Source organism: Marasmius oreades, chromosome 7 (assembly GCF_018924745.1).
Source record: "Marasmius oreades isolate 03SP1 chromosome 7, whole genome shotgun sequence".
Taxonomy (NCBI): domain Eukaryota; kingdom Fungi; phylum Basidiomycota; class Agaricomycetes; order Agaricales; family Marasmiaceae; genus Marasmius; species Marasmius oreades.
In genome coordinates this window covers 2,687,425-2,703,922 of record NC_057329.1, presented here as the reverse complement: position 1 = coordinate 2,703,922, position 16,498 = coordinate 2,687,425, and the positions used below count along the sequence as shown (strand labels likewise).

At 46.8% G+C, this 16,498-nt stretch overlaps 7 protein-coding genes across 7 annotated transcripts; 3 read left to right on the top strand and 4 right to left on the bottom strand.

Annotated features, from left to right (window-relative positions):
* Positions 1–54: 54 nt before the first annotated feature.
* E1B28_011614 (uncharacterized protein) lies at positions 55–1,077 on the top strand (the record flags this gene model as incomplete). Its single annotated transcript, XM_043156674.1, has 5 exons — positions 55–239; positions 299–474; positions 531–599; positions 656–823; positions 881–1,077. 5 exons carry the CDS (start codon positions 55–57, stop codon positions 1,075–1,077), a joined length of 795 nt encoding a protein of 264 aa, XP_043006462.1.
* Positions 1,078–3,955: 2,878 nt separating this feature from the next.
* E1B28_011613 (uncharacterized protein) lies at positions 3,956–4,973 on the top strand (the record flags this gene model as incomplete). Its single annotated transcript, XM_043156673.1, has 4 exons — positions 3,956–3,999; positions 4,044–4,201; positions 4,251–4,650; positions 4,703–4,973. 4 exons carry the CDS (start codon positions 3,956–3,958, stop codon positions 4,971–4,973), a joined length of 873 nt encoding a protein of 290 aa, XP_043006461.1.
* A 979-nt stretch (positions 4,974–5,952) lies between these two features.
* E1B28_011612 (uncharacterized protein) lies at positions 5,953–6,309 on the bottom strand (the record flags this gene model as incomplete). Its single annotated transcript, XM_043156672.1, has 1 exon — positions 5,953–6,309. The coding sequence occupies one exon, from the start codon at positions 6,307–6,309 to the stop codon at positions 5,953–5,955; it is 357 nt and encodes a 118-aa protein (XP_043006460.1).
* Positions 6,310–7,278: 969 nt separating this feature from the next.
* On the top strand, positions 7,279–8,704 carry E1B28_011611 (uncharacterized protein). Its single transcript, XM_043156671.1, has 5 exons — positions 7,279–7,738; positions 7,796–7,971; positions 8,031–8,099; positions 8,151–8,318; positions 8,376–8,704. Exons 1-5 carry the CDS (start codon positions 7,563–7,565, stop codon positions 8,570–8,572), a joined length of 786 nt encoding a protein of 261 aa, XP_043006459.1. The 5' UTR covers positions 7,279–7,562; the 3' UTR covers positions 8,573–8,704.
* A 14-nt stretch (positions 8,705–8,718) lies between these two features.
* E1B28_011610 (uncharacterized protein) lies at positions 8,719–11,013 on the bottom strand. The gene is made up of 5 exons (XM_043156670.1): positions 10,620–11,013; positions 10,137–10,563; positions 9,386–10,078; positions 8,990–9,317; positions 8,719–8,929 (listed from the first exon to the last, which is right to left on the bottom strand). The coding sequence occupies exons 1-5, from the start codon at positions 10,746–10,748 to the stop codon at positions 8,896–8,898; spliced, it is 1,611 nt and encodes a 536-aa protein (XP_043006458.1). The 5' UTR covers positions 10,749–11,013; the 3' UTR covers positions 8,719–8,895.
* A 438-nt stretch (positions 11,014–11,451) lies between these two features.
* Positions 11,452–13,490, bottom strand: E1B28_011609 (uncharacterized protein). The gene is made up of 14 exons (XM_043156669.1): positions 13,277–13,490; positions 13,207–13,219; positions 13,096–13,150; positions 12,978–13,028; positions 12,776–12,922; positions 12,677–12,707; positions 12,556–12,619; positions 12,460–12,504; positions 12,332–12,397; positions 12,212–12,271; positions 12,001–12,161; positions 11,918–11,938; positions 11,657–11,867; positions 11,452–11,581 (listed from the first exon to the last, which is right to left on the bottom strand). Exons 1-14 carry the CDS (start codon positions 13,309–13,311, stop codon positions 11,549–11,551), a joined length of 993 nt encoding a protein of 330 aa, XP_043006457.1. The 5' UTR covers positions 13,312–13,490; the 3' UTR covers positions 11,452–11,548.
* Positions 13,491–14,695: 1,205 nt separating this feature from the next.
* E1B28_011608 (uncharacterized protein) lies at positions 14,696–16,437 on the bottom strand (the record flags this gene model as incomplete). Its single annotated transcript, XM_043156668.1, has 9 exons — positions 14,696–14,901; positions 14,987–15,193; positions 15,256–15,398; positions 15,449–15,489; positions 15,538–15,680; positions 15,734–15,930; positions 15,984–16,020; positions 16,071–16,242; positions 16,291–16,437. 9 exons carry the CDS (start codon positions 16,435–16,437, stop codon positions 14,696–14,698), a joined length of 1,293 nt encoding a protein of 430 aa, XP_043006456.1.
* Between the last annotated feature and the right edge of the window lie 61 nt (positions 16,438–16,498).

Genomic DNA, 16,498 nt, shown 5'->3' with positions numbered 1-16,498 from the left:
AGCCTCGTAGTTCAGGCTCTCTTTCCCTCCCCTCTCTCCCATTGACGCCCTTTGATGGCCAAGGCAGCCACCTTGTTCGGCGCAGGCACGCTCTTCGACCCCTCCCACAAACTCGTCACTTCGCCGTTCTTCTCGCCTACTCTTCTGGCATGGTTCCGAGCTTCGGTAGCACTCTACACGACTGCTATGCTGATATTCATTCTTGCATACGACAGCGTCGTCACCAAGGATGCTGGAACGTATGTAATCTCATTTCGAATGATGAGCGAAAGCTAATTCGCCACTTGCCTTGAAACAGAAACTTTTCTTATTTCACGTTCCTCACCTACATTGGTATATGCTCGTACTACTGGGCATCATTCGTTCAGACCTTTTGGTATATCAGAAGAGGCTTTGAAGGATACCCGTTACAGAGTTGGGGGAAAACGTTGCAGATCTTGCATCTGATGCTCCGAAACACGGTGTTGACTTTTCGTACGTTCTCAACCCTTTTCGGTCCTGGGCGCGCCTAATAAACGCCTTTCGATCAGCTATAATTGTCACCATCGCCTTTTGGACCCTTGTTGCCACTCCATCTAGTGTTGCCACGACTGTTAACCGTGAGTTGGTGTTTCGGGTTTCTACAAAAATCAAACGCTCACATTTGAATAATTAGTCTGGCGAAACATTTCTGTGCATGCCTTAAACTCATTGTTCTGTGTTTTCGAAATGCTCTTGACGAACAACCCCTCGCCGCAATGGATCTTCCTTCCGGTTATGATACTGATAATCGGACTCTATACCGCTCTCGCATATGTGACACGCGCTACTCAGGGATTCTATCGTGCGTCGTATTACCTCCCCTTCTTCCTTTCATCCCTAATAATTATCCCGTTTCCAGCCTATACGTTTCTAGATCCAGGGAAATACCACTCAGTCGTTGCCGCTTTCTTTTTTGGTATCGTTATTGGGGAGGTTGTGATCTTCACCTTGGCTTGGGGACTCATGAAACTGAGGGAAATGAAATTTCCTGTGAGGAGCACTGGCAGTGATGATATTGCAATTGAGATGAAAGAACAAGACCGAGATTCGGTGTAACCCTGGGTTTCTATAACTTCCGCCGCTGATGTTGCAGAATTTTGTACTCATTATTCATGCCTTGCAAACATATTTGATGGGAACCTTGTATGTTATTCAATGTATTCTACAGCTCCGTTGCTGCTGCTCACTGATACTGTTCCGACAGCTAATACGAAAGTTCTGCGAAAGTTCTGCAGGTGCACCGGTTTGATGGTCGGCACGTTTCAAGATTTCAGCGGCGCTTCCATATCCTATCTGAAATCGCTCTCTTTTTCTTTTTTTGTTGGCCGATTGTACCCGCTGGTGGGACCACCGTCACATATCTAATGTCATCGCTCTATCTGATGCTGTCGTTCACCTTTCGCCGCCATCCAGTATCAACCGACAAATGCTTCCCGCTTGTACATCCTTTCTACAAGGGGTGACTCCAGACCAACTCATCTTACGGTCTCAATTTGTCTCACTCGGAAATACATATGCATTATATCTTCCCTCAAATCCGAAAATGGCCACGCCTGCGCAAGATTCAGAAAAGTTGTCAAAGATCTGGGAGAGAAGAGGCCACTGTTCGAAAGTTGTGGTCTGAAAGCAATGCGAGTACGTTTTAGAATATGTCGCTATATGGCTTATCATTCTCAGAATCCCAAAATTGTAATCACCGGAATACGGAGAATATGTTATTGGTATGTTTGCTCACGATCTCAAGATAAACCGTACAAAAAATCGATGATTTCCCACTTGCAAGCCTGCAAAGCGTGAATTCTCGCCCCGAGGATCTTTGTCCAAGACTGGAGCTATCCTTTGAGCTCCCCAGATCTGGGCCCATGGAATTTTGAACGTTCTTTCCGAATAGAGAATGGTGGCTGGATCTGGAAGCGAAGAAAAATGGGCCACCATTCACACCTTTGAAACGACTCAGGTCATCGCACGTACTAATGAGTTCTCGCCCTGTCATGATTGTGCTTCCGGTTACTCGTCAACCGTACCAAAGGATGGAACACTCTCTGAAGCGACTTATCAACCCTATTCCCATCTTGGAAAACCATTGCTGTGACTGGTACTGTTAACGCTCCGAAACGATCTCAAAAGGAATTACAGTTTCTTGGTCTCAGGTTCCTTTCAGAATTGCTGCAGAACGAGCTGTATGTAGAATCGAATCGGGAGCAAAACCTTGCACGATTGCGGTTGTAGCGGGGGAACTCCCACAAAATGTTGCAAAATATGGTCGCAAGGCTGAAGCTTCTGGATACTCGCCTTGGAGATCAGAGTCGCTTGCCTCACTCCTCAGACTGTTTATGACCCAACATTTTCGTGAAGGATAGCTGCGGCAAGATTTCAAAGAAGCCGGCTTATCCTAAGGCAAGTATTCTACGTTTTTCGATGTCAGATTTCTGAGAGAAACGACGGTCGGCTAAGCAAGCGCCTATACGTGGCATATATTCGGCCGATGATTGAAACTCCGACTCTGTTCCGAAGTAAATCCTAAGTACCTTTATCGATAGGACGTCTCGTGATGTGAAATCCATCTTTCCCTTGTCACATAGGAGTCCTCAGCATATGCCAGGAGCCTGTTTCCGAGGAGTTGAAAACTCTCATAGTGGAATGGTACCTCAATGGTGGCCTCATAATTTGAGTATTTGAGTTGATAGGAGACTAAGTACAGTGTATTTAAGGTATCAGAGGAGTTTTAATATCGCTGAACATTCCGACCCTGCCGAGCGTAAAATGGAGAGTTTGTTCACATCAAATGATTCAAATCCCTGTACACTGTACAGTAAAATCTACATGTGGAAACCAGTGGACTGTGCATTGTTCAAACCTTGTGGGACCGATGGTCCGATATGACCTGTCAATGCCACAACATTGTAGTAGGCTGGTCATAGACTCCGAAACGACCGCTCATCAGCTAGTACAAATACTTTCTTCTTTCCTCCAGGCAACTGATATCATGATTCGCATCTCATAGCGGCATAGCCCAATGACTTGAACCTCGCCCCAAAAATCTTTCATATCTTGAAAACGGTACTGCTGCACTCACCGGTCTGGCACTTAAATTCCGACTTTGGTTCCGGAAAGACAATGTCATGATCTGTGGGCATGGGAAGGTCAAAACTACAAAATGTGTCTGCCACTGATCTGTCGGCTACACCCAGTGATGGCTAGTGTCCGACAGTGTCCTGAGCAACACTGGTAGAAAGGGTAAAAAGACAGTCGCGCAGCGTCTGATCTTGGTGACGCCGGCATGTGTCCTGGTGCCCATGACCGTGGGCATGGGAAGGTCAAAACTACAAAATGTGTCCGCCACTCGCCTGTCTGCTACACGTGGTGACGGCTACTGTCCGACAGTAGTCGCGTTCAAAATTGAAACTGCTACTTTGTAAGTCTGTAAGTCGGCCCAGCTGTAAGTGCCAAACATCTGAAAAAGGAAGGTGATTAGTAAGACCGCGCTCTGCTCAAAAAATAATGCCCAGTGCTGCATCTCAACACCTCAAGGCCTCAGGTATCGATTCTGTCACTTTTCAGCTCAAGAATTCTCATATTCTTCTAGACATGTCTCAAGATATTCAATCTACTCAAAACGAGCCTAAAAACAAGTGCTCCCATGGCCCCAACAAGCCAATGTCTCTGCCACACACTTTTGACTGGAGTGGATGTGATCATGCGAAGACATGGGCCTTAATCAATGAAATAGAGAAGCCGGAGAATTCGAAGGTACTTTTTGGGCCGAAAAAGGGCGAGGTGCGTGTATTCTGGCTGTCAATTATTGAATGGTGATCCGCTAACTTGGTCTATATACACAGAACACATCCGGTGACTCAAAAAGCAAGGTCCACACCCGCATCGCGTGACAAATTTGGCCCAAATATTTTTGCATGGATCAGAGTGGCACGTTGGCATGCACCAAGGGGAAAATAATGGCATGAGTCATCGTTGTACACTGTAAACTGCTAACGGCTCACAGGCGTGTCACTTAGGCTATATAGTCAATACAAAGAGGAAGCGAAAAAACTCCGGCAAACTGGCTATGGGGTTCATAGCGACGGCGAGGAGGATTCCAAGTCCCAGGCCTTCCAGCTTGACTGGTACATCCCACCTGGAGGTCCTTTCAGTGATACACCCTCTGACGCCAAAAATATCTGGGGTAAGAGAAATTCTTTGAGATGGAGTGTGGGGCTAAGCCATAGAAACAGATGAAATCATTCTGAAATTTCCGTTTTTTGCTCGGCTCCATTCATTCCTGTCAACTCGCCCAAATGTCATCCCCCCAGTTGTCACCACTGGAATCACTCCACATGGAGTTGAAACTATCTATCTCCAGCCGCCAGCTTCACAGGTAGCTGGGACAGTTCAGGTTCCTGATGACGATGTCATTGACCCTGCTCTCCGTGGACTAGGGTTTGATACTGGTGGTATGAATAGCCCAGCAATATTGATTCAACACACTCCACCCCAGAGCCAGGCAGCCAGTACTCCAACGCCAGGCAGCCGTTCTCAGTCTATGATCTCAAACAGGACTGCTGAGGTCCTGGCTTCGATTCCGCGCCCTCCTGTAAAGCGGACGCTTGAGGACGTTCTAATGGATGTTACAGAGTGAGTTAAATTCCATACATGTTTGTGACATTGAGCTGATGCATGCTTCCAGGAAAAACAACAATCTTGCTGTTCAGCAGGCAAGAGCGGAGATTTCAGACAAGCGTCGCCGGCTTGCTCTTGAGGAGAAACGACAAGTCCTTGACATGGTACAGGCACGTATATTCACACCATCAGAGGCAAAGAAGAAGATCAACAAGATAGATCATTATCTAAAGAAGTTTGCTTCTCCTTCTCCTCCCTCATCTCCATTAAAGTCATCAGATAATCCTCGCCGTTCTCTGTCATGGGATATCAAAGATGATGATACTGAATTTGCGTAGTATCTTTGTATCTAATCAAAAGTTTTCTTTCGACAATAGAGTAATTCCTCAATTAGCCTTTCTCGCTTTACTTCACCCTCCTCATCTCCTTCAATCCCATCAGGTATATCTCCATTCGTCCTCTCAGAACCATTTTCAGTTTGGGGATCATCATCGGGTTGTGTAGACAAGAATAGATCATGGCTGTTGTCTCCGTCCACATCTATACAGAGATTATGGATGATGATTGCAATGTGAATCCATCGACAGGCTATACGGTGTTCTTCAACTGATCAGATGTCAACCCAGAGACCCCGAAGACATTGAAAGCACCTCTTCAATGCTCCCATGCAATGTTCTGACCTGACTTGGATACCTGACACAAATCGATCAAAATAGGCATTACGAGGAATATTTGATGCTGGCTGTCGGTGGACAGGGATTGAATACTTGCTGACTCTATAAGCTGAATCAGTCCATGCAAATTCTTCCCCTTTGAAGAGAAGGCCAGGAAAGCAGTGGGCAGTTGTATACTCAAAGGCACTCATGTCATGAGCAGCACCGGTAAACCCAGTGCAATAATCCACAATTCGTAGGTTGGAAGGGGCATTTCCTATCTGAGAGACAAATAAGTAGCATGAAAATGATATAATTGGAGGAACACCTGAACGTTCAGACCATAATTTGATTTGTGGGTAAAATAGCCCGCTCCATCCCGCTCCGGCCTTCTATGTAATACAACAATTGTTCCATCATACATCAGATAACCCTCTCGCCAAAGGCCACCAAACCCTAGATGCCTCTGTATATAGGCCTTTTCCTTCTCCTTCTCCTTGTCTGTCAAGGGCCGAACAAAGTCATTGTGCAATGATTCAATGGCAACAATGCAACGATTAGTGTAGTTTTCGACTGAGCCCTCGGAAATCCCTGCCTGCCTGGCAACGTCCATCACAGATGCACCATTTCCATATCATCCCATCCTGTAGAGCATGACAGCCAGCTATTGCTCGACAGGAGCCTGTGGATGCTGGGAGTCATTGTGAAAGACCGGATGGTCATGAATCAATGCTACAATGACATCAAAAACCACAGGAGACACTCGAAGCAGATGCACAAAATGATGATGATGTGAAGTGTCACTTCTGTACTCGGCCATAAGGGTGAAGAGCTGACCAGCTTTTGGTACATTGGTGCGAGGATTTAGATAGCAGGTGTTTTTGATGGTATTGAGAACAGTAAGGTCCATGATGAGTTCACAGAGCTGAAATGGGGTGAGGTGATTCTTTGTGAGGTTCCTGACAGCCATATAGAGTAAATATTTCTGTCGGTAGGTCTCACGAAGGTTGAGAGCGGCCATGAGTATGACTCGGAATTGAAGGTGCCATGTCAAGACGAGTCGTGCGGCAAATCTTACTAATCACTTTCCTTTTTCGGATGTTTGGCACTTACAGCTGGGCCAACTTACAGACTTACAAAGTAGTCACGTTCAAAGTTGAAACAGCTACTTTGTAAGTCTGTAAATCGGCCCAGCTGTAAGTACTAAACAACCAAAAAAGGAATGTGATTAGTAAGACTGCCGCGCCAGCCCAGCTCGCTCGAAAAAAATAATGCCCACCCCGGTTCAATATGTAAGGCGTTCATTCTACCGTTTTTGAGTTTAAAACTCTCTATATTTTCTCATAATAGTTCAAGCTAGTCAATTTGTCCTAATTAAGCCCAAAACATAGTGTTCCTCTAGTCCCAGCAAGCAGTGGAGGGTGGGGGGAGCTCACAGAAAGCTCAAACGTGTCGTGTGGCAGTCTTACTAATCACCTTCCCTTTTCAGTTGTTTGGCACTTACAACTGGGCCGACTTACCGACTTACAAAGTAGCTGTTTCAACTTTGAACGTGACTAGTAGCAGTTTCAATTTTGAACGCGACTAGTGTCCTGAGCAACACTGGTTTCTATAACTTCCACTGCTGATGTTGCAGAATTTTGTACTCATTATCCATGCCTTGCAAACATATTTGATGGGAACCGTGTATGTTATTCAATGTATTCTACATCTCCGGTGACAGCTAGTGTCAACACTGCATTTCCTATGCTTTATGCTCAAGCTTCGAGTATTGTTTGACTTGGAAAGGAAGCAGTGTTACTCAGGACACTGTCGGCTAGTGTCCGACACCAGGTGTAGCCGACAGGTCAGTGGCGGACACATTTTGTAGTTTGGGCACCAGGACATCACGGCGACGAACAGATCGATAATTGATTATCGTTATCTCAGCGTTATCTACGAACGACGCTCGGGTAGGCGGATAGAGACCGGCCCACTGTTTTTCCTGTGTCCGCCACTGATTTGTCGCCCACGCTGTCCACGGGACACACATTTTGTCCATGGACATTGTGTCCGAGCAACACTGAAAGGAAGTGTACAGCGCATACGAGTACACCGACTGATCCGGCATAGTGCAGCCCTTTCCGAGAACTCATGGCGCCCGAAATCCAAAATGCCACCACACCTACAGTCATGATCACCGAACAACCCGTCTAAGAGAGATGACTCGTACAAAAGGGCAACCATTCCTCCCCTCCGACCCACGATAACTTACCACCGTTTGATGCAAGTTTGATGAACAAGGCAGCCAGCGCCAGCACACACTTTGACTCCTACCACAAACTCGTTACTTCGCCTTTTTTCTCGCCTACTCTTCTGGCATGGTTCCGAGCTTCGGTAGCAGTCTTCACGACTGCTACGCTGATAGCTATCCTTGTATACGACAGCATCGTCACCAAGGATGCTTACAGGTATGTAATGTCAGCTTCGGATGACGAGCGAAAACCTAATCACTTGCCTTGAAACAGGAACTTTTCTTTCTTCACGTTCCTCACGTACATTGGTATATGCTCGTACTACTGGGCATCATTTGTTCAGACCTTTTGGTATATCAGAAGAGGCTTTGAAGGATACCCGTTACAGAGTTGGGGGAAAACGTTGCAGATCTTGCATCTGGTGCTACAAAACACGGTGTTGAATTTCCGTACGTTCTCAACCACCTTTTTCGGTCCTGGGCGCGTCTGATAAACGTCCTTCGGTCAGCTATAATTGTCACGATTGTGTTTTGGACCAGTATTGCCACTCCATCTAGCGTTAACAGGCTTGATAACCGTGAGCTGGTGTTTCTACCCGAATATCAAACGCTCATATCTAAACAATCAGTCTTGCGAAACATTTCTGTGCATATCCTAAACTCAGTATTCTGTGTTTTCGAAATGCTCTTGACGAACAACCCCCCGCCGCAATGGATCTTCCTTCCGTTTATGATATTGATAATTGGACTCTACACGGCTTCCGCATATGTAACACACGCTACTCTGGGATTCTATCGTGCGTCGTATTACCTCCCCTTCTTCCTTTCATCCCTAATAATTATCCCGTTTCCAGCCTATACGTTTCTAGATCCAGAGAAATCCCGTTTAAGCGTAGCCGGGTATATAGTTGGTATCGTTATTGCGGAGATTGTGATCTTCGCTGCCACCCGGGGACTCATGAAACTGAGGGAGATGATGCTCCCTGTGACGCGGACTGGCAATTCTAGAGGTAATTACGAGATGATGGAACGAGACCAAGATTCAGTGTAGCCCTGGGCTTCTAACGATGTTACGGACTTTTGTACTTACACATACCTTACATGTGTACTAGGTGTTTTAGTTATACTGCGGCTCTTTTGCCGTTCCCCAAGCCTCGAGATCCTTCGTTCATGTATGGCAAGCCCAAAACCGGATCGAGGTTAATAAGGTAAGAAGTTTATATATTGGATGTCAAATTGTCCGGATGCTTCATTATATTTTGAGATAGTACATAGTAAAATGGATGGCGGAAAGCGGATGCCGACAAAAGCGAAGAGGGGACAACGGAAGGTGAGAGGTGAGAAATCCAAAAAGTCAAGACTTTAATGTGGCATCTATAACTCGTCGCTCTTCCCGTGCCGGGTGGCCCTGTTGGGAAAAGGTCGTTCGGAAGGCAATCACACAAAGATACAACGAAATATATCTTACAAGCGTTGGTTTTCTTCCTCGACTCCAGTGGTGGTTTCAGCGCCGTGATAACCAGCCTTCGGTACCTTGTAGCCACCCCTCCACAAATTGACAAACGTCCCCGACGGATCGTACTTCTTTTGCACCGCGCGCATCTTATCCAAATCATCCGGTGTGACTGAACGATCATATATATGCTGCTCCTCATTGGCGTAGTTCAAATATACGAAGTCGTTCAATAGGCCACGTTTTCGAGCTTCGGTTTCACTCCAAGTGCCAAGGGAGTCGGTGGCTTTCCTCATGACAAGTTCATCAGCAGGATCCGTCCAAGTGACAAGGATAAGATTAACTATCCATCCATCAATCATAATTAGCACACAGGAGAGACAGAAACGCCAAGACACCAAGTTTACTCACTGACAAGATCATCGTTCGACTGATTCAATGTGTTGAAGATCGGGGTGCCAGCTGTTTTTGCGATGTAACTCTTCTGGAGGGCTTGGAAGCTAATAAACCAACTAAGTCCAGCCCGGTTGTTCAGTGGCGTGAAGATTTGGTTCGCTTGTGCATACAGATCTTTGAAGAACTGTTGATCGATCTTGGTCGTGAAAGTAAACCAATGTGCCCGGGCTGTAGCTGCGAGTGCACCTGCGATAACTTGGTCTATGACGTCATGAGTAGTGCCCACGAGCTCCGCATGAACAGAGGGTGCGACAGACGTGCCAGGAGGCTGAGGTATCCCATCGAGATTGGCCTGAACCGTCGAAAGAGACCCTACACCGCCGCTTTGAGCAAAAGCGACTGATTTGAAGTTTTTAGTATTCTTGGTATCGTGTCCGTATGTCTGGAAATCCGAAAGAAGTTCCGATACGCTTTGGTTGGTGATGGGATATGCACTAACAGCTCCCCATATCACAGCCGATGGGGAAGTGGTCATGTCGTACCGCGTGACGATACCATAGTTCGTGCTGCCGAGTTTCAGTGCCCAGAATAGATCCGCATTCTTGGTCTTGCTCGCGGTGGTTATGGATCCGTCCGCGAGGACGATTTCGTAGTTGAAGACGTTGTCTGCGGCAAAACCTTTGGTAACAGATGCGAATGCTATACCACCTTGGATCCGAGTTAGAACACAAGTCAATCGGCCAAGTTTAGAACATCAAAAGCTTACCTCCCAAAAGGAAGCCACCGACACCAACGGAATTGATTCGGGCACCAGTGGTAGTCACATTGAATGGGGCCATGGCAGCGTAGACAGTTGTCCACTGTGATCCGGGTCCCAACTTGACCGTCTGGTCCTTGACAGAGATGTCAATCTGGTTCAAAGCCCTCATATCAATAACAAATCCACCGTCGATGTTGGAGGATCCTTTCCACGACATATGTCCACCAGACGCGACCGCAAATACACATTGATGGGCTTTCGCAATCTTTAGCACAAGGGAAACGTCCTGGGCAGAGTTCGGCTTGACTGTGCAATTCGGAAACAGTTCCTGTTGCTGGAGGGAGTAATACGTCTGGTGACGAGAGTCATATTCGGGAGTACCGCGTGCGAAGACTCCCACTGAGGGTGGCAGCTCAGCGCGGAGAGCATTGCACTTTGAGAGATATAGTAAGGCATCCAATGTACAGTCAAGAAATTGCAAACACTCACGCAAGCACTCCCATCCGCTCCCTTAGTATCAGGCTCTTGACCCAATACCCCAAGGTAGAGTGAAGATGCCAGTAGAAATAAAAGTGTGCGAGATACCATAGCGGAGGAAGAAGGAACAGACAACAACATGTTAACCTGGAGTTACTCTTAAATACCCGTGAAAGCATTCACAGTAGCCGCGAAAAACCTGGCCATGGGGCGCGACCGATACCAGGAATAGAACTGCTGTCCCTGACTGTAGTTGGCACATATTGTGGTACCCACGATGTGCCAGCTATGTGGTGACAAGTGCAACCGGCTGATGGTGCTAGATAAAATGTAACGCCACCACCCCGGTTTGCTGGCAAGAAGTGAACTGGTAAAGCCAGTGAGATGAGAAAATGGAAGAATGAAAATGACGTTGCCTAGCAATAACCGTGCTCGGCTATCCGGAGCTCATCATCCGGCACGCGTGGAAATGCTTCTATCTCGGTGCCTGAGTATGGTCATTCGGCTGGCCACCATCGTGAAGAAGGGAACTTGGAAATAACGGAAACCGTTTGAGATAGTTTAGGTTGGTTGCAAGCAATGTCACCACGATTCCTAGCCAGACAGTATCGCTGCCATGGTGCCGTTTTGCTGCCGCTTGTGCCGAAAAGCCGGTAATTTATTTGAGCTGTCTCTATAACCGCGGATCACCGGTCACCTCCCACGTTCCTGTTTGGATTAGTCGATTCGAGGCTCCCATACATACAGACATTAGCCCTGGCAGTGGTTATTCTGGGAGTCAAAGTACGATGATAGGAATTCAAGCGGGCGTCCAACGTAAGAATTTGAAGACACACTAGGCTGCGACTTTAGATTATTTTATTTATTGTACGCTAAGATTACATGAGATGTCATGTCATTGGGTCATTGGTTCCAGGTCTGCTACGCTCCCAGCCTAAGTCCTAAACAGAACTCAGAGTCTCCTTGTTGGATAGCTGGTACACAAGAAAGGTTGTCAACGTGTCAATGTGAGTATATCATCCGCATATCCGAATCAAAGGAACACCAACCTGACAATCATCGAACTGGTTTTCTGTGTCCGTCACCGTATGTCTAGCGATATGAATAACTTCGTCTGTGTCCGACCTGAAACGAATACGGGATCTATCTAAGGAAACCGATCCAGTGGTGTCGGGGGTACTATCGCTGACCCAGTTCGTCGTACTGACATCAGCCCCGCATTCCCTTGCGTTAAGACTCAAAAAGAGCGCATTGGAATACCTGTTTTTGAGTGAGCCAACAATTTCAAGAATCAAGATTAATGAACGCACAGTTTCGACAAGGTTCTGTCACTACAAATCGAGAAACATTATCAGAGAATGCCTCAACCTCTCGATGTAAAATTCGAACTCACAACACCATGTAAATGTAGTTTTGCGGCATTATCCAGAACAAAATCAAGTTGACCATCGTAAAAGCGAAGGTAACGGTGCCCGTCTCCACGGATCGCAGTATCAAACTTTTAACGAGTGTCCGGGTACGCTTGACCTTTGACGCGCGATTATAGCTGATGAGCTAGATGCCTGTTAATCGATTGAGTGGGAATAGGACTAGGAGAAGCTCACAATCCATGTCATGGAGACTGCGATGAGTAAATCGCATACGACAGCACCGATCATCCAAATCTACCATATCAAAGCGTTAGAAATCTTCCGGAGTCACCTTAAGATTTACCCGAGACCAACCTGAGTGAATACCGCGAGTTCGATCTCGAGCGCCACACTGGACGCCTTTTTGCCGGCTACATAGTACTGGGTGAGGGAGAAGTCCTCAGCTGATGACGAAGCCACCAATAATAGGGTGGAACACGTACCGAGCTGACTCCACATACGCAACTTATGCATTGCGTAAACGCCAACTGGAAACGTAGTGAGATGCGGCAAACGAATGCATTGTCTCGCTCACTTACAAGAACAATGGTGGCCGCGGTTATCCTGACGATCAGGCTATCCCTCTTCAATACGTAAACCCTCCTGTTCTTAATGTTAGCCCGGTCGAAAGAAAGGAAGTTGAAAGGGATAAATACGTACCATGCAAAGAACCCTTGGATCATTGCAGAAACTGTCGAGGTCAAAACCACCAAAGTCAACGAGGGACCGCTACAACGGACGTCGAGCAGGGTTACATACTTATGGCTGTCATCATGGTGTGAGCCCCCGTATCAGGCTGGGGTGTCGGAGCGTTTCCTTGAATAGCAAGTCCAGTGACCCAAACGTCCCAACAGAACATATGGAGAAGGACAATTTGCGTCAAATCCATGATGTAAACCAGCCAAACTGATGATAACAGGCTTAAAGCCGACGAGTTGATGGTGTCGAGAGCATCACTTACCGAAGATCTTGAGTGCAATGCGGTCGCGTGGAAACTTGACCTCATACGAGTCTAGGAAAAATCAAAATAGTGAGAAAAAGATTTAAATTGTATCGCCATGAGCTATAACTGGACTGACAGATCTGTATCGTGAGGACTGCGAAGAGCATACAATTGAGACTCAGGGCTGCAATCTGCCAATGCCATATCATTAGGCGCTCTGGCTACCCAGGAGGATACCAACACGTACCGGGGGGCCTGTGCTGTAGAACGATAATGAATTTAGAACTCATACACTATAACAAGTTACCGATACTCACAGGGATGGAGAGGGAAGCGCTGCACTCGAGCTCATTTTGTGAGGAGTCAGGAAGGGAAGGGATGTCGATGGCTTTACATAAAATACATTCAGAGACTTTATAGGACGTCTGGATCACTTTGCGGTGCTTCAGCAGTCGGCTCAGTATTCACCAAAATGAAAACTCGTATGCACAGAGATGTGAGATCGCACCATATACAGACTCTCAACCTGTGCGCGAATGTCATATCGATGAACTTTCATTTCTGGATTTTCCATCATCATCATAAATATATGACAGCATGATATCGATTGAATTCAACAGTCTTGCTCCGAGGAAGATGTCTGTTGTCTTCTCCCCTGTGGGATATGATAAAGAATAGAGGGACGGGTATCTCAATGGCTCGCGGGAGTTAAGGCGCGCGGCGAAAATAACCTCGACGTGAGGCTTGACTGTAAAAGTCTTTATGACAATGCGAATGATCAATGTTTGCTTTGACTCACCGACCCCATGATGCGATGTCTCTTTAGTCACGAAGTCTGCTGAGCCTCCCGGGTGAGGTTGCAGCTCAGTTCGGGAATGTCGGCACATTCACGATTATATTCTTTCTGTCTGGGTTCCTGTATGAAGGACATTCAGCTGCAATGGATATAATACGATGGGAACTGCTTTCGAGAGTTCAGATATAGAAAACCAGAAAGCAACTGAGGGAAGCCACCATTTTGAAAACTGCAACTGCGAGTTTGCCAGAGATCCATCTGCGATCCAAATTTGAAAATATTGGGATTATCGAGTGCTTGTCCGTATCGGGAACATCGTAGTGTACCAAACTGTATAAATGAGCGCCATTGGGGATCATCAGCGCACCCTTCTCAGCAAGACTGCCAGTGGAGAAGCATTTCAGTGATCTCGTCGTACGCTTAGGATAATGCTGGTATCAGAACGGCAGAAGGTTAAATCCGATTTCAGCCTGAAAGCAGTAATGTACGCACCTCACCGCTTTCCTGACACCTGTGGCTTGCTTCTTCCAATTCAAATAATCCAAGGACCACGGCGCCAATTAAAGAATTGCAAGACCCGCTCACTCATGGTAGTTTGTATGTGTGCCTAGGGTGATGAAAGCCGGAATGAAGGTTGTAAGTCGTTGATTGATTGAGTTGTATTTCGGAATGAGGCGGTTAAGCTCAATCTCGATTTGAGAACTTGAGAGGTGGAGGGAAAACCCATGGCAAACCGTAACGTAGAAGACGAATTGAAATTTTCTAGGCCTTCCTCCTGGACCTCGTTTGTCCACGGGATGTGTTATCTGGCCTGGATGGAGGGGGCAAGATTGGGGCATCGCCGCGCCCACTGGTCATTTTCACAGTGTCACAGCTATCACATGGCTGTGACTCAACGTGTTCTTCATGTACTGAATAAGGAAACTTTGGCATAAGAAATCTAAGCGACCGAAATCGGGAACCCCATCGCGCGTTCACCAAGAGGAGACAAAATGTCATCCGCCTTTCCAATGCCTCTTAACTCCGCCTCATTAACCTGGACTTTCGGGAAATCAGGAGGGACAACTCCATTCAAAAACGCCTCCCTCTGTTTATTAACATATGCTTGATTCAAGGGAGTGAATGGGACAGCCGGAATGTACATCACTGGCACACCAACAATGAGTCAGTGAGATCATTCAAGTTTATATTGAGCATTGAATGAATGATTAAAACGGAGACTAAGACATACCTGCGGAATCATCCTTCCCCAGATGTTCTGGTTCAACAGCATGGACAACATCGCAGTGCCAGAACACTGCATCGCCAGGAGAGACATCCGGTACGGAAGTCATTGTCTTGTCGAGTAACATGTGAGGATGGGTCTCTACTGTTGGTCGTGGACCATAGTATCCCCCATCTCTTGGGTGAAGTCCAGGAAATTCGGGGTAGGAGATGTCTGTTAAGGATCGACGCGAACTCAGGGTTGATTTTGTTCGAGTTGGAATAGAGATTACAAACCGAATTTCCAATTCTCGGGGCTGAGGAAATCCTTTGAGCCTGAAGATGCGATGGGTCGGAAGAAAGGTCGCAAAATAATATACGCGTTGGAGAGCAGGACATCAGGGAACACTCTCAAAGTTCCACGTGTCGGTCCAGTTTCGCTGTAATATACGGTTGAACATACAGTAGGATAACGATCAGAAAAACACACCTCATCGCAAGCCATCCTTGAAATGTTCGGAAGACAGATGCCTAGATATCGATCAGTAATGATAGCAGAATGATTGATAGATAGCGGACCTGATTAGGTCTTCGATGTATGGAAGTACGGGCATCCAGCCGGCCACGCAAGTCGTACGGGTTGTGGGCGCGCCAATTTCCATTAAAAATCTCAGCGAAACATGTCCGGAACACGGGATCTTCCCAACGTTCAATTGTTCCACCTGGAAGTACTCAGTGACAACTATATCGACGGAATTTTAAGAAGAGTACATACCATCGACATGGGGTGGGTGAGCTCCCCAATGACCTCCTGGATGTCTGATCCTAAATCGATCGGCATAGGTCAAGGGCGTTGACATGTCTACTCCCTCAACGTGCGTGTCCGGAGATGAGGTATATAGATTGTTCAGCCATGCAGAAGCTGCCAGGACGTTGGGATGAGAGCGCGCTTCGACTTGAGGTTTGGTCCAGCTATGATGCACTGATCAGTATCGATGACGGTGATTCAGACATGAACAACGAACTATAGCTGGAAAAACTGTAAGTTGCCTTCGGGAAAGCCTAATCAAGCGGTGAGGTTATTGGCGACTGAGAGATCGAGTGAGGCCAACCTTCAATTCCAGTCGGGTTGGCCTTGACAAATTCCTCGAGAGAAGTCTTCCAACCAGCTGCCTGAACATCGTCGACTACATCTTTGATTACAACTGATCCTTTGCGTTTTATTTCTGCGACCTTTTCAGGAGAGAGAGTGGATAATTCCGAAAACTTGACTTGTGGGATGTACTAATCCAAGAGCTTCAGACCTAGCCTGCGCAAAATGAGACTACTCACAGGTGTCCCAGTGGCAGAAATCGTCTCCGCCTTCTTGGCGAGTTCAGAGATAATTTCCTGCCATGCTTTTGTAGCGTTAACCTCAAAATTGGGGAAGGAATCGGCGATTTCCTTTTTGACGTTCAATAAGTGATCAGCAGCAGACATGAGAGCAGGCGGATGCTTACACGCCCTGTTCAGGATTTATGTGGACGTTGTGGTAGTCAGG